Raw genomic sequence first — 16,611 nt, forward strand, 5'->3', positions numbered from 1 at the left:
CAGAGTGTGCTACCATTCTTGCTTGTATCCAGTGAAAAAAAAGTATGAACAACATAGAATAGATTTAAACAGCTATAGAGATAAGAGAACACACAAAGACCCATTACCACAAAGGTAGACCCATGAATTGTAAGAATAACCTGATGACCCTGGGGAAAGAAGGGAAATTAATTATGTTGCTTCATTGTAACTGCAACAAACAATGCCGAAGAGGTATAGTACCCAGCACCAGACTTGTGAGGAAGAGCGTACAGCAGAAACAATTTCATGGAAGTACATGAAATGTTAGCTCTTTGGTTTACCTTGTTCAAAAAATTGTGACCGCCTTTTTAAGTTTTTCAAAGAAATAGGTTCAGATGCTATTTGAAAAATGCAAAGAATATAAACAAGTCAATGAGGTGCTGTCTTTTTTTTTTTTTTTTAAATGACTATCACCACTGGATAAGAAACTTTTGTTAGACCTCCAATCTACAGCAACGTCACTTCAGAAAAATAAAAAGCCCCTGAAACACAAAGGAAGTCTTAACTTTCATAACAAATACAGTTTTTAGTAGGTTATGTCATATACTGATTAGTATTTCATTTTATCACTAACAATGTCCAACCACAACAACAGACAAGTGTCAAACTTGGACTCAGACTCTCCCTGTCTAATTTAAGCCTCTCAACTGAGATGCCAAATTGGATTTAGGAGCCTAATCACCATTTAAGGCCATCAGAAAGGCATCTCCAGAGGGCAACTGATCTCTTGGGGGAACTCTTTTATACATTGCCACATGCATTCAAGATAAAATGAAATCCAAAGTTCCCATTTAAGGATTGTTGTTCCATTAGGAAGTATATGTACCTGGTTTCTCTCACTGTCATCAAGTAAGGCTACAACTGTTTACAGCATCGTAAGTAATTATTATTCATACCATCAATATCATTCTCCAGGAATAAAAGTAAAATAATAATAGTAAAACAACCCCTACCCCCAAGGCCTCACAACGGAAAAAGGAAAAAAAAAAAAAAAAGAAAAAAAGAAAAAAGAAGTTGAATACTCTTTACACTCTTCCTGGACACTGAAATAAATTGATACTCATACTGATTCAGTCTCCACACAGTGCAGTTGCAATTACAATAAATTGCGTGCCTTCTTCTCTTTCACCCCCTACGACACAGTAAATTTACAGCCACTAATGCAGAGATGGGGGGTTTGTTACTGCTTTGTTGTCAGTTCTCCAACTGCCTAGCACATGGTGGAAGCAAACTACACCCAGTTGGGATGCAACTAAATTGCTGTGATACCTATCTAGCTTTCAGATCATTAAGGTCTCACTTCGTCCACTGTATAAAGCTTGCAATGATTACAGGTTTAGTGTCTGTGCTTGTTCCAAACCCACACAATTAGCAGATGAAAAGCAACAGTGGCTTACCTCTTTGTTCGTTAGAGCTAAGATCTCCTTGCATTCCATTTATCAATTTTGTTTCTGTATCCTGAAAAAAAAAATATAGGGCTTACACTCATTAGATTTGTGGAAGTTTATCCAACTACACGTCCCCCCAACAAGAACTGTGTATCATGAAACACTTCAGAACACTTTCCACAGAAAGATACAAAACTATCTGAAACTTCCTGACTGCAGGCATTTGAGGGGATCAATAACCAGCTGTGAATTGGTGGCAGAAATAAAAACCATTAGTTTGCAAGAAAACACCAGAAGCTGAGATCTTCCTGTTTCAGCTCCTTGGCAGGCAGGGTGTTATTTGAAAGCGGCATATACACTTGTGCTTTGGGGCTGCAACTTTCATTTGCACTAATACGGGAGGTAAAAGTCTCTTCTACAGAATAAACACTCTATACAGTTTAGTTAAAACATAGTCTGCGCATATTTTAATACTTATCACTTAGCAGCGTCCACTCACGAATGGACAGTAGCAAGTCTTTAAAACATCTTATTTATCTTAATACGTACACAGCTACATCTCTGTATTTGCAGTATCCTACATGTTCCTTAAGCAAAACAAGTAAAAATAAGATTTCCAGGGTCTTTTCTCCATCCTCCCCCTACCAGCGCATTACATTTTTACTTTTTTCCTATCCCCAAATCCCATGACCCTTCAAAAACATACTTACAGAACTTTGAAGGCTGCTAGAGAAATCTCTTTTTGTTGATATGGTGGAAACATTTGAAACGTGTTCTCCAGAAGTTGCATCAATCCATTTATTTTCAGATGTACCTATAATGTTGGTAGCCATACTGGTGAGATTGAGGATTTTATGCCTTACATGTGGCAGGGAAGGCTGGTCTTTGCCCCAATCTTTTTGGTGTGTGGAGGATCAAGAAATTAATGTAGACAGTAATGTCAAAGAACAGAACAAGAGTTAGTGAAAACACATTAAAATAACACAAAAAACCACATAACAGAAGAGGGAGAGACACAAATCAGGTGGAATTTGTGAAGACAGGAAAATGGGCTTTTATGAGCAGACCACCTTCCCCACAAATGCAAGTGTTAGTCATAAGCCAGGTAAAAGTTTACTAGAAGTTTTGCTAACATGGACTATAGAAGCTCAACATTACAGAGCAATTAGTATTCATTTGAAACTATTTCAGTAGCATTAGTAAGGATTGAGGAAATTCTTCCAGCTTTACTCACAAAAGGTACAGTTTGACTCATAGACTGTCCAGGGAAGTGTCATTTTCACTGTGCTCCTCAGGAAACACACAGAGGGCAAAAAAAAGGCAGTCTAAACTAAACTAGCAAAACTGATGAGGTGAAGACAAATCGATCTTCTCTCAGACTCCATCATTTCTCCCACCAACTCCCTAAAGTTTATTCAATGAGCTCTCCACTAATTTTACTCTTTGTTTGTGCTAGGTCCTGTATAAGTTGTGATTTGTTTCCTGCCTCTTACCCACCCCACTATTTTTTCCCCCACTTGCTGGCAACCTATTCTTCCTCGCTTCCCACTTAAATAATGTTTTGTCTTTATAATGTGAAAGAAGTCATTGCTCACAGTTCCAACTCTGGAAAATTCTTTCGGGACTTCGAAAGGGTATCCTGACCAAACCCATGGCAACTCTAGAGATACTACAAAGCCTTCAGCCAGGATGGAAATCCTCACTAGCCAGAACAGGTAGTACCATTCTGGAGAGATTACAGCATCATAATTGAGTCAATGGTCAAAATCATAGCACAGAGGTGCTACATACTCACAAGTTCATACACCACCCAAAACACTCCCTGGAAAAAGGAACACAAGAACCTCCTTCCCTAATGAAAAAAGGAGCTGCTGACTGAAGGAGAGAGGCTCTAAAAATTACTTTCCTCTAGACACTAGCCCCTCTTTGTTTTTGTGGCATGGCAGGAAAGAAAACATTATATTCCCTTGTGTGGTGGTTACACACTTTTTTATATCCTCTCAGAAACAGGCCAGAGCACAAGAGGTCAGTAGTTCAATGCTTTGTAGATTTGCTTGTCAAGACATTTCTAGTGCACGAGTAGTTAGAAAATAGCCAGTTGTGTTAAAATGCAACAGACATGCTAGTAAACTACTTTAGCTTAGATACATATTACTACTGTAAGGGTAATAAGGACTCTCAGCTGTCAGGTACAGCAGAGACAAAGCTTATTTGCCTTACAGAGCATACCGTATCTGCCCGACGAAACAACTCACCATTCTTTCCATATCGTCTGACATCCATGACCAGGTTTCCAGTTTCTAGTGCTCTGCTGATGGCTTCTTCCCACTCACAATAGTTCATATGTGAAACCTTTGTGCCATTGATAGCAATGATCTCATCATCTACATGCAGCTGACAAAGTGCTGCAGGGCTACCTGCAGAAAGCAGAAGAAAAATAAAATTGTACCTCCATTCACAATTATTTTTTACCACAGTTGTGACTGAATTTTTTTTGGGTGGATATTCAGAAAGTCTTTGAAAAATCTACTGCACTGTGAATAGAAGCTCGGTAAACTCAATATCAAAGTAGTGTTTCAATTTGAAACTCAGGAAAATGACGAAGGACATCAGTCTTTTGGACTTGCAAGCATTCACATTCTGGCTAGCCCATTTAATAAGCAGCCTCTGGGCCCACTCCTGCCTCCACTAACTCACCTTTATCATCTGGGATAGTGAGAGAGAGAGCGTGCACGCCACAGTGTCTGTAGCCAACAATTAGCTGAAATTCAGCCAATGTTTGGGTAATCCTTTTATTTGCCCAAAAAACAGCCTCCGCTTTGTTAATTCTAATAGTAGCTGGCCTTCTCATATTCTTATTTACATTTTCCAGGCCCTACTGACAAGAACAGGCTGCTTTATTGCTTTGCTAGAATAGTTTGTTATCTCTGAATTGACTGGTAATTGGACTCAAGATATTGCTGGGTGCTGCCCCATTAGTATTCTCTGCATTCTACTTATTTTTGTCAATTAGGAGCAAATTTTATTGCAGCTTGGACTTTGAATTCTACTGATACTTTGCAAGACAGGCTGTACTTTATACTCTTTTTTGTCTACTACTAAACATTGGCAGGTGATCGCACTAGCCTAAGAACATACGGGAGCAGTTAATAAAATTTTTTTCTATTTAATTCAGAAAATGAATCAGCTGAGAAACTCAGACTTCCCTAAGCAAGATTTTATGAATTACATTTTAATGGTTCTTCCATTAACAATTACTCCCTTAGCAGAACAGAAAATGGGAAAGCTAAGTGAAAATGTAGTTAAAGACTGCACAATAAACCCCCATGTTAATAAAATAAACCAAATTTGAATTACACAGTGGGAGCGTTTTCCAAAGTAAGTAGTGAAATCCACACATCTTGTTTAAAATATACCAAGAACAATGCAATATTACAGTATCAGAAACAAATGCAGACAAGCATTGGCAGAAGAATTTAGACATCGTATGCTTTGTCCTGACCTTCTATTGACTCACTAGTAAAGTGCTGCTAGAAGTCTGGATCATCCACTAAGGATTCAGATAGCTTTTAATATTCCTGGCACCTGAGGAAGTTAAGAAATGAAGAAATGCTATGCTTCCTAATAATGCACCAACCAGTGATCCATCATCATTTACAAAAAAAAATCCAATGCTAACTACTATGCTGGAAGATCATAGTTCCATGTTCTGTTTTTCTGCATTCTTCTTAAAGTATGGACTAAAAACTCCATTAGCAGCTATCAGTAAAATTTTCAAAACACACCAATTACTTGTAAATGATATTATAGAAGAAAATGTAGGGTTTTCAGTTGGAGGAAGAAAACACAGGCAACAGTTAAAGTGGAAAAAAGTGCATCTCCTTAGAGTCAAGAAGATGTAAAAAATTAATAGATTTTCAAATCTGTTAACTAAAGGTACTATTAAGGATACTATTGAAGATACTACCACTGAAGTTACTATTTTCAACATCATATAACATTTGGAATTGTGTCTGATTTCAAAATTTAAGATCTTTAGTACCATATAGTTTGACCACACGAAGACAGAACTTTCATGCTCATGGTATAAGGAATGCTTTAGGTTCAAGGAGAGTCATCAGAAGTGATAATTTCCTTGTTTTCTGTTGTGACAGAACAAGCCCTAGAAACCAAAAAAGGTGGTGCTCATTTTACTCAGATAATTTGACTGGGATGAGACCCAGCTCAGAGGTGAGAACAGTATACCTTGGCTCAGTTATGCTAAGCATATGAAAGGAAAAGTAGGTTACCAACTCAGGTTTTAGGAAAGGAAGGGAATTTAAGATTGCATCGTTCCTCCTATAATATCACCAGAAAAACACATCCAGACTATACCACAACCATACAGATTTGGATGAATAGGAGCAGTCTCTGGATTGCATTTAGAGAACTACCAGAGTCAGGACAACTTACACTGCTCAATTTTTGGCATGTAACTTTGCCAGCTGCAATTCCTCTACTGCCTTTGCAGTCTGCGAATGGAAGGGCTTCTCAAGAGTGCAAACCAGAGCTCCTATATTAGGCTTCTACTCTCACTCACCTCCAGAGAAGCCTGCAGAGATTAGCTGGCAATTCAGGTGCCAAAAGTTGTATGGTACCAGTTGTTTTTCTCTGTCCAGCTCCTTCAAGACTATAGGATTTACTGATAATTTCTTTATACAACTGTAGAGGATTTATTTTACATTATAGAAAAACATGTATTTCTGGTTTTTCTTAAGTTTCCCCGAAGGTAAAAGATTTTTCTTTTTTACTAGCTCCCAATGAAAACAAACCCAACCAAATACTCACTCATTTTCCATACGTATTTAGTTATCTCTAACCTATCCCAATCTGTTGTTATTACAACAGATAAATACTAGCTCAGTCACACAAAAAAATTAAACCTTGAAGGAAGTGGGTCAAATTTACTTTGTCCTACATGTCTGCAAGCATTTGACCACAGACCTGTGCACTCCTACATCAACACCATCTCAAAAAAATGATTGCAAGTAGGGTGGGTGAAAGGGAAAGGACTGAAACAATAAAGATTATACAGCAGTGGGGAAGCTGGCAGAACAATGTCTAGACTAATGACTTCAAGGCTTTCTCTGTTTACCTAATTTTTAGTGTAAAGGTTGAAAATTCCAGTAAAAAATGAGCATTATCTTCTTTTTCACGTAGTAAATGGGCCTCACTGAAACCTGTGTTAGGAGCTTAACTCTAATTAAGCTCTTTGAGAACTCTTTTAAGAAGTTAATTTTGCTTCCCAAGTAGTTTTCTTTATTTTTTTGAAGGAAAAGCATATGCAAGATACAGAGTCACTTTTAAGTAGTAAAAAGAAAAATGCAAGTTATCACCTGAAGAAAATCATATCGCTAGTTAGAATGACAAGTATGTCAAGATAGTCAGAGGAAGTCTTCCTGGAAGCTACTTCTGGCCTCAAGGAAGAGAAAAAGGTGACTGGGAACAGTTGGTAAGGATTTTCCAAGCCTAAATCACGCTTGATCAACCTGGTTGTCTTCAGTGATGACATTACTAAATCTGGATGAAAGGAGAGTGGTGGACACCATCCACCTTGTCTTTAATAAGGCTTTTGACATGATCTTCCACAGTATCCTGGTATCAAAGTTGGGATAGTATTGTCTACAGGGCAGAGTGACCAGATGGGTGAAAAACTGGCTGGGCTGTCAGGCTCAATGGGTGGTGGTTAATGGTTCATATTCCGCCTGGAGGTGGGTTACAAGTGGAGCTCCCCAGAGGTGTATGGTGGAACCTGTCCTCTCTAACGTGTTCACTAACAACCAGGAAGGGGAGGAGGTGAAACACACCCTCATCAAGTTTGCAAACCACACAAAAAGGGAGCAGGTGGCTGGTATGTTGGAGGGCAGGGCTGCCGTTCAGAGCAGGAACCTGACATTCAACACAGGCAAATACAGAGCTCAGCTCCTGGGATGGACTAACCCCAGTGATGCTACAGGCTGGGGGCTGATGGGCTGGAGAGCAGGGCTGGAGGGGTCCTGGTGGACTCCCAGCTGAATGTGAGGCAGCAGCAGCCCCTGGCACTTGTGGGCCTATCAATACCCAGGGCCATATGAATGCCTGCATGACCAGCAGATCAAGGGAAGTGACTATCCCATTCACCCAGCACTCGTTATGCCATATTGACAATACTGCATCCAGCTCCGTTGTCCCACTGTAAGACAGACATCAATAAACTGGGGCAAGTTCACAGGAAGCCACTGGGATTGTTGGGACTGGACTACTTGCCCTGTGAGGAACAAGACTTGTTCAACCTGGAGAAGAGAGGCTGTGGGGGGACCTAACAGCAGTTCTCCCAACTCCAGTACCTACAGGGAGGTCAGTAAGAAGGGAAAGCCTGCTCTTCATTGAAATCCATAGCAGGAGAACACAGCACAGTGGTTATGAACTGAGACGAAGGATGGTCTGACTGGATATATGGGAAAAATTTTCTCTGTGAGGGTAATTATCCATTGCAGCACACTGCCTAGAGAGGCTGTGCAGCCTCCATCCTTGGAGGGTTTCAGACCCACCTGGGTAAGGCCTTAGGCAACCTACTCTGAATTAAGTCTTGACACTTTTTTGAGCAGGGATTTGCTCTAGGTGGTCTTCCAAGGTCCCTTCCAACCTGAAGTATCCTATGACTCATCCTTAAAAAAAGGGAACACAACATTTGGAAGTGCCCAACTGAAAGCACACCTTACTCTTTCAATGGGCTGTCTACCTCTTTCATCCTTTGTTCCTTTAAAGGAAGCTACAGCTATTGAACAAGGATATAACATGAGTCAGTTGTTGAAAAAAGATGTTAAATACAGGCTATAAACAAGAATACCAAGATGCAGCCCATGCTCCATTCAATCTTTATACTTTGCACCCCTCCTTGCGAGAATGCTAATAAAGTATAACCAAGATAACAGCCACAAGGCCTTCATCTTTTCCTAGCCTACAAAGTTGGGGATAGAGCTCACTTGGATGTTTGCGAATGACCAGCAGGAACATTCACTACCCTCAGGTTTCTCATTCACAGCTGGCAGTGCAAAGAGACAGTCCTCTGCCTCTCCAAATAACAAAATTAAACCAGAAACCTAGCAGCAGGGAAAGTAAATGGAAAGTTATTCTTCACACAAAGTGATTATTAATGGTTACAATCTAATTTACTGTGTTCAGTTTTGGGCCCCTCACTACAGGAAAGACATTGAGTTGCTGGAGTGTGTCCAGAGATGGGCAACCAAGTTGGTGAGGGGCCTGGAGCACAAGTCTTATGAGGAGCGGCTGAGGGAGCTGGGGCTGTTTAGCCTGGAGAAAAGGAGTCTGAGGGGAGACCTTTTCGCTCTCTACAACTACCTGAAGAGGGGTTGTAGTAAGGGGGGTGCTGGTCTCTTCTGTCAGGTGGCTGGAGATGACGAGAGGAAATGGCCTCAAGTTGAGGCAAGGGAGATTTAGGTTAGATATTAGGAAAAATTTCTTTACTGAGAGGGTTGTCAGACATTGGAATAGGCTGCCCAGGGAAGCGGTTGAGTCACCATCCCTGGAGGTATTCAAAAAGTACATAGAAGGGGTACTCCAGAACATGGTTTAGTGGGCATGCATGATGGTTGGACTCGATGATCTTGAAGGTCTTTTCCAACCTAAATGATTCTATGATTCTAAGTATCCAGCTATAGTGAAGAGAGGACTAAAAATTGACTATGAAATGAAAAGAAGAGGAAAAGAAAAAAAAAAACAAAACCCAAGGCTACTCAGTAAGTACTGTTAAATGGTATTTTTTTCCTTGCTGGAAAGCATAATGAAGGGTAAACTAAATGAGAAGTTTCTAGTTATTTCTCCTTTCTCAGGATGATCTTGTGTTAGCTGGAAGAAAGGGCACAATTAAGTAGTCTCCAAGTATTACCGGCAATGGGAAAGATGACTGTTCAGAAAACAAGCCTTACATGTGATTTGCTTGGGGTTTTGTTGGGGTTTTTTTGGTTTTTTTTTTTTTTTTTTTTTTTAATTAAGAAAACTAAGCTTGTTCTCTGCAGAAGACTACTGAAGCTTAGAAATAAACTTTATATATGTTTCATTTCAAGACAAAAATCTTTGCTTTTCCGCAGTATTAAACACATCTGAAAAAAAACCTGCACTGGAAATCAATTTAGAAGTTGCAACTGCTGAAAAATATTAATTGTCTCCAAAATTCAACGTGGCTAAGAAAGGTGAAATTAAAATAAAAATATTAACTCCTAAATTTCCTCTGCATATGTTTACAAAACCATACAAAATGAAATCTTTTAAACTTAGCTGAAAGGAACAATCTCAGTATCAAAAGTCTGTATGTGCCCCTTACTACTGTTCTGTAACGGGCTTGATGAATGTTTGAGTGATCACGTTTGTGCCTTTTCAGTGGTTATAGAAATGTCCTTGATCAGGAAAATGCGGGTTTAGTATTTCTGAATTCAACTTGTTTCAAGAGATGAGGTTTCACAGAAATACATTAGCAAACTAAATATTGATTTTTCAATTCTCCACCCGTTTTTTAAATATTTGCAACATTCTTAACAGCAAATGCCTTAATTAGAAGTCTCTGTAAACTAAACACAAGAACAAAAATTTGTACAGTTAATACACATTTACCTTCTTCAACTGTATGTACAAACGCCCCTGAAGAACTCCAATTTGTTGTAAACCCAAAGCTGCGACTGTGGCCAGGTCTCTGGTTTATACTGATTCTCATATCACTGTACTGTTCCTGAAAAATAAAACATGACACTACAGTATCTGGTATCACAGGAATCGAAATGAGGGAAAGTTTATCCTCTAAATAAGTGAGACTGCTCACAATGTGCACTTTAATCATCTATTATTAGCACTATAGACAAAGGAAACAGCAATGAAGGCAGTTAAGTAACTAATTTGTTTTTATTCAAACAGGTACATTTTTCAGTTCACATTTGTATTTTCTCTACATATATCTTTAGCTGTGCACCTCTCTTATTTTAGATGTTTCCTAACACGATGCTACAAAATGTAAGAAATTTGAGGAAACTAAAACCCTAAATGGGTCTTCATGCATAGTCTTGTGAATTTGTGGAACGCACTGTCTCCTGAGAGAGTATCAGTCAAACAGAGATTTGAAAAAGCTAGATAACAGTAAATCATCGTATTTTTTTCCTCACACATCCTACAGCAGGCATCATCAATTTCCTTTAAGCTCAATGCTGCAACTAGGTTTACTTGCGTGAACAATCACCTTTTTAATTTTCTGTGAAATACTACTAGCTTGCTATAGATTTTGTAATGGAGACCTTAGATAATAAAACTAGTTCCAGAATTAGCTAGAATCCAGATCTTCCATTCTAGGGGACTTTCAAGATGCTTTCAAAATCTAAATGAAAACCCAACATTACCATTGTAAACTACAGAAACATTTGATTGGGAAAACATTTTGCAACACGTACGTTCAATCCCACGATATATCATGAACATGTGTTGCATACATTAACATTTTAACGTGAACTCATTAAAAAGCAATTAAAATGCCCAAATGCACGCTATTCACTTTGTTAGTATGGAACTGACTTTGTTCTAAAAGGAAAGAAAATATTTTAGACTTTTTCTGTCAAACACTGTTAAAATAGATATATTCCAGCAATGCGTGCATGAAGGAAATGCCCGCATATGTACTAAATTTGGTGTACTAAGTGTACACCTACACTTTAGTTGCCTAGCACACCAGCTTTCCTGAAGGGGGGGGATTCATTTTTCTTAACTTAAAATATTTAGAAGTCTAGGTATCTAAGCCAATTCCCCAAAGCTCCTAAGTTGGTTGGTAGGATGCAATAGGCATCTGCAGGGAGCACGGCACAAGCAGCTGTAGTTACCCAGAGTCTCTGGGCAGGACACAGCCAGAGGAGGCTTCAGCAGTACCCGAGCACTGGGCGCAGAAGACAACAACATTGGCAAGGCAATATCCTGACATTTCACCTCCCGTTACAGGAATGTTCCTGGCAAAACACTCCTTGTTACAAGCCCAGGGTAGAAATTAAGTCTTTTCTTCAAAAAATGGCTACTAGCTTGCAAAAGCTCCCATGCAACCCAAGTCCGTAGGTGAGTAACGCCGATAGTAATCTACTAATAAAACAGGTTAGCACACTGGGCTACAGCACATATAAAGCTTTTGAATTTCCGTGTGTTCCTGGAAATTACTGTTATTTTTATTTCCACCATGGCAGCCCGGCTCTTCTTCAAACCTACCTCTTGTCAGAGGAGTAATGCGACTTTGTACACTGTACTTCATCATTTGGACAGGTCATCTCCAAAACACTTACTACTCCACAAACCTGGTGTTATTGCCCTGATGACTAGTGAACTATATCAATCTCTCAACTCTGGCAATGATTTACAAACATGCAAAATGGAACTTGCATTCTTTATGTTGTAGCTTGTTTGAGGTACAACACAAGCTTTTTTAAATTTTTTTTTTAAATTTATTTTTTTTTTAAAAAACCCACATTACTCATTTGCAGGAAGTACAATTTATAATCTTGTGACTAATGACAGGGGAAAAAAAAATGGACCTAGTACATTTTGTTCTCATTTGGCTTGCTTAAAATGATACAAAGAACCCATATCTAATCTGTTTTCACTGATTAGAACAGCAGTTCCTCTGCCTGTTTTTGCTACAACACAGAAAACAAAAAAATGATCATGATCTGTTCTACAACAATCACAGTTTCAAAAAATTGTGGCAATTCCATTGCAATCACCACGGGGTATCAGGAATATTAAACTAAAATGCATTCCTTTTCCGTAAGTGATTAGGAAGAAGAATGGTTCAAAGTGACTGAATTTATAAAAAGCTGGTGTGGGAAGCAATTTCATAAATCAGCATCCAAGGTCTTATGATCCTCACCCAAGCAATGAGAACAATTAACTTTTACAGCAGCATCAGGAATGCAAAGAGTTAATCTCTAATCTGTCAAGGGGTATGAACCACATCATTAGATATTACAGAAAGGTAGTGACAATTAAAGCTATTGCTGGTCATTTTTTACATGTGAAACGTGTGATTAATTGGAGAAAACAGCACTTGAAGATACATATTCCAAAAAACCACTGAAAGACCCAACTCTTAGACAAGCACATACACAGAGATGGTGATTTTCTTTAAAATTCATTAATGTGAACATTAATTAGATTAATTTCAAGTAAATAACTACTTAAAAAAAAAAGAGGGGGCTCAAGCCACAAAAAAGGATAGTATGATACTAATGTTTAAGGCTGGCCTTTGAAAAGCTGATCTTTATTTTCCACCACCAGTTTAAAAGTGCAAATGAATGCTACAGCAGCTCAGATCATTCATCTAACTGACATACCTGATTGTGCACTCAATGTGCTAATTTGGAGAATAACAAAAACTTTGCAAGCTTCAAACAACATTTAGAATAACTATTTTGAATTAGAATGAGAAATAAAGTTAAGCCCAGGACATATAAAGGATGGGGAAAAATGCAGCAAAAGAACCAATTATTTTCTTTCCAAATATTCTCTTTCCCCTGAATTACAGCAAAGGAAATTGTAGTTCTCTGAGCTCTTGTCTTACTACCAAAAAATACTTGCATTAGATGTATTTTCATTTTTAATTTTACTCTGCTGTAGCATTCAGTTACACTAAGTAATCGCATTATTTCCACACTTACCAGGGGTTTTGAATCCTCAGGCTCTGGCAGACTCACATTTTCTGCAGAAGATGCAAGTGAAAGAGAATCAGGAGGAGAGCAATACTCTGGTTTAAGAATACTGCTTCCAGCATCTTGGTCTTGAGATTTTACAGGTAATGCCAAACTAGGAGAAGGTGTTGACTGAACACCTTCTTTTTCCTCCTTCTCCTCCTCACCTCTGCTTCTGAATGTGCTAGCGGAGAGAGGGTGTGCAGAATCCGGTTGTGAAAACGAACTGCTAGTGAACAAAGTTTGAGTTCTTTTAGCTTTCTCTACTTCTCCATTGTATTTCTGGGTATCATCCATCTAGGACAAAAATGACAGTTTGGTAAGTATGCGCTTTAAAAAAAAAAATCCCGAATCTTTCAGCAATATTTAACAAATATTTAACAAAACCCCCTCTTCCTTTCATGCAAATTCTGGTTATTGTATCCATTACTAATTACCCACTTTAAAGAGCAATGTATTTTTTTTTCTCTTGAAGTGTTTCCAGAATAAATAGTCCAGACTTTTTATGATAAACTTGTTAAAAACATCTGCTTAGAATGATCTGCATTCTCACCATTTTTTAAATTGAGACAAATAACCATTTAGGAGAAAGCTATGAAAATTGACATAGTAATCGGGGTGGGTATAAAAATCAGTTTCTGTGTTTCAGTGCTTTACTGAGCAGGCAAAGTTTAGGCTAGCATAAAATTTCAATTTCACCAAAGTCTGCAGAGCAGAAGAAACTTGTATCAACTGAAAAATTTGTCTAACATTTAATTATGTTAAATTAGGTTCAGACAATTACATCTGAGGAAGGCAGGTTTTTTGATAAGGAACACTAAGGAGACTTACTACAAGTAATAAAAAGATTATTCTACCAAATATATTTATCAGCCTTACTTCTAGGAGTGCCTTTACGTACAGAAACACGAGTAAACATCTAAAGCCATGACAGAATTGCCTGCTCTATTATCACAGCATTCATCAAACAGCAGATTATTTTTTAAAAAAACAACAGATGTTAAAACTCTACTGTCCCCCCAGCTACCCAAGACACCAACTTTTACAAACTTTGGGAATGAAGCAGAATTTTACCGTGAATGACCGTGGAAGTGACGAGATTCCTCTTGAGTGGACACCAAAAGGTCTTGGTGTAACCACAGATGTTAACCTAGAGGTATCGGTTTTCTGGTAACTTCTCGGGAGAGAAGCTGAAACCTGAGCTGACCCAGTTTGAGCATTCACCGAGTAGCGGGTAGACAAAAGAGCCGAGCTCTGCTCCTCTGCCAGGCTCTTTGGCGGAGCGGGAGCTTCATGAGCGGCCGAGCTCTCCGGCAGGTTCTCCTTGCACGGTTGTGCAGCGTACCCACTATTGCTGTCCTTCGTGCTGTAGGAGGCATCTTCCAAAAGGTAATCTTTTGCTGCTGACCGTGTGGAAGGTGCTTTTTCTTCACTAAACACATCGTCGTTCAGCGAATACATCCATCTGCGATCATGTTTTCGCTGCCCGTAGGAGTTTTGATCTCTGTCCTCCCTATGGGGACAGAGGTGTTAAAATACCAAAGTGACCTGACAAACAGGTGGGCCCTGAGTCTTTCAACTACTCAAGAAACACATCTCCATTAAATGAAAATGAATGGAATAATTTAAAAATATTAGTATTTTAATATATTTTTAAATCTACCTTCTTCCCCCTCCTCCCCGTTTCAACACTCCCATAACACTCAGGCATACTACTGTCACATTATCAGGTTGCCACCGTGACAGAAATCTCTCTGCCAAGAAAATGACATAGCTATTCAAGTTACATATCCACTGAAATTCAGATTTTATTGAGGAAAGAATGGGAAGAAGGTAGTCCTGTAACACTGCCTGAACTGTATAGCTCTGCTGATGTCTCTGCTCTATGCAAGTGCTGTACTGAACTTTAGATCACAAAATAAGATGGTGTCCAGAAGTTCAGATTGGTTTGGGGTTTTTTTGCTATTCATTCCTTTGTCATAAAGGAACAACCACCACAGAGATAATCTTTACCACACCCTTTTGAAGATTCTGATGATACTGGCCATTCAATACAATCAGCATCCATATTTTTATTCAAGAGACTAATTTTTTCACAAATAAGAAAAGAAATACTGAAAGTCAAAACATTCTGTATTAAGACTCATTAAGACTCATTTAAATTTGTTTTATGAATACATGCCATGTGCATATTCCCTTCATCTTAGTCATACATGCATCTTAAAAAAAAAAAAAAAAAAAAGAGAGACTGTCACCAGTAGAAATGGTACTGTGCTACTCAGTCTACACTTTCTACTCTTTGGAGAAAATCTTGTTCTGTAAATACCCAGAGGAACAATTGGGGATAGAGTGGAAATCAAGTAAGAGTTTATAGCTCTGCGATATACATTAAAATTCTGGCTGTATTTATTCAGAGTGGCTGAAAGAATAACAAATGCAGTGGTAGAAGAAAGAGAAATAGTTAAGCTGATCCAAGAATTAAAAAGGTAATTATCCAGTTCAACACTATTGTTTTAACCTCTTTAAAGTGGATACAAATATTGACTTCTCAATACATTTATTAATGGATAGCAGAGTAAAACAACATTTATAGAGCAAAACTGTTTAACATTCTCTGAAAACAATGCATTAGTAGACCATATTCTGCCCTTCAATTGCCTAGATTTCTACACTATAATTTGCAAATAAAATTGTTGAGATCTCTGCAAAATCAATTGCAACTTGCTAGTAAAAGCTGCTCAAGAATTCAAGGGAATAAAAATGCTCCGATTTAAGTTCTTCAACACAAGACTCCCATTAGGGTCATTACCTCTCCTGCTGCATTTCTTTCAGTGACTTGGTACTCCTTTCAGACACCTCAGAGGCTCTCCTTTCTATTTCTTCTCTCTCTTCCTTTTTCTTTTGCAATTCAGAAGTGAAACTTTTTCTACGATTTTTCCATTTTGCTAGATCCTGTAAGAATAACATGAACATATACAATCAGATTTTCTCAAGATCTCATAATCTACAGAGGCATACCAGCACATGCTACTTACTGCCCTGATTTTATTTGCACGTCTGCACGGCGGCCACATTTTCATGCACCTTCCCCCTAAATGATAAAGGGGTTCTCATATTTCAGTTAGGGTTACAGCCTCAGTGCCTGTTTAAAGTTAACAATTGTCATTACTGAACCACTAGTGGAAAAGTACGTGTTTTGCCTTTTTTCCTTCCCTTTAACATTTTCAATTTTATTCTAGTAAACTTCACCCAATGACACAAGGTTGAAAACTAATGCAAATGCCATGTGTATTTCTTTGTTGTAGACTTTGGAGTGTGGGATATTTATTTTTTTTCCCAAATAACTACTATGTTAGACTGATACATTAGCTTGAGAATTAAATTCTAAATTGAAAACATATATGTCTATATTTTTCTTCATTTCTGTAAAACCACAATGTGAACTGGCAATATTCTCC

At 38.4% G+C, this 16,611-nt stretch overlaps 1 protein-coding gene across 19 annotated transcripts in view; it reads right to left on the minus strand.

Moving 5' to 3' along the window:
• Positions 1 to 16,611, minus strand: part of LMO7 (LIM domain 7) — a 99,946-nt gene that overhangs the window by 20,476 nt on the left and 62,859 nt on the right. For 12 of the 19 annotated variants that reach the window (XM_075046036.1, XM_075046042.1, XM_075046045.1 and 9 more), the window contains 8 exons: positions 15,963 to 16,105; positions 14,228 to 14,666; positions 13,124 to 13,450; positions 10,059 to 10,173; positions 3,665 to 3,826; positions 2,120 to 2,304; positions 1,419 to 1,479; positions 303 to 359 (listed from right to left, as the gene is read on the minus strand). In XM_075046036.1, the coding sequence (XP_074902137.1) occupies positions 303 to 359; positions 1,419 to 1,479; positions 2,120 to 2,304; positions 3,665 to 3,826; positions 10,059 to 10,173; positions 13,124 to 13,450; positions 14,228 to 14,666; positions 15,963 to 16,105 (1,489 nt within the window). Of the gene's footprint in view, positions 1 to 107; positions 150 to 302; positions 360 to 1,418; positions 1,480 to 2,119; positions 2,305 to 3,664; positions 3,827 to 10,058; positions 10,174 to 13,123; positions 13,451 to 14,227; positions 14,667 to 15,962; positions 16,106 to 16,611 lie in introns of all 19 variants that reach the window. The other 7 variants (XM_075046041.1, XM_075046054.1, XM_075046055.1 and 4 more) reach the window with 5 other exon arrangements.

This window comes from Buteo buteo, chromosome 14 (genome assembly GCF_964188355.1).
Source record: "Buteo buteo chromosome 14, bButBut1.hap1.1, whole genome shotgun sequence".
Lineage (NCBI taxonomy): Eukaryota > Metazoa > Chordata > Aves > Accipitriformes > Accipitridae > Buteo > Buteo buteo.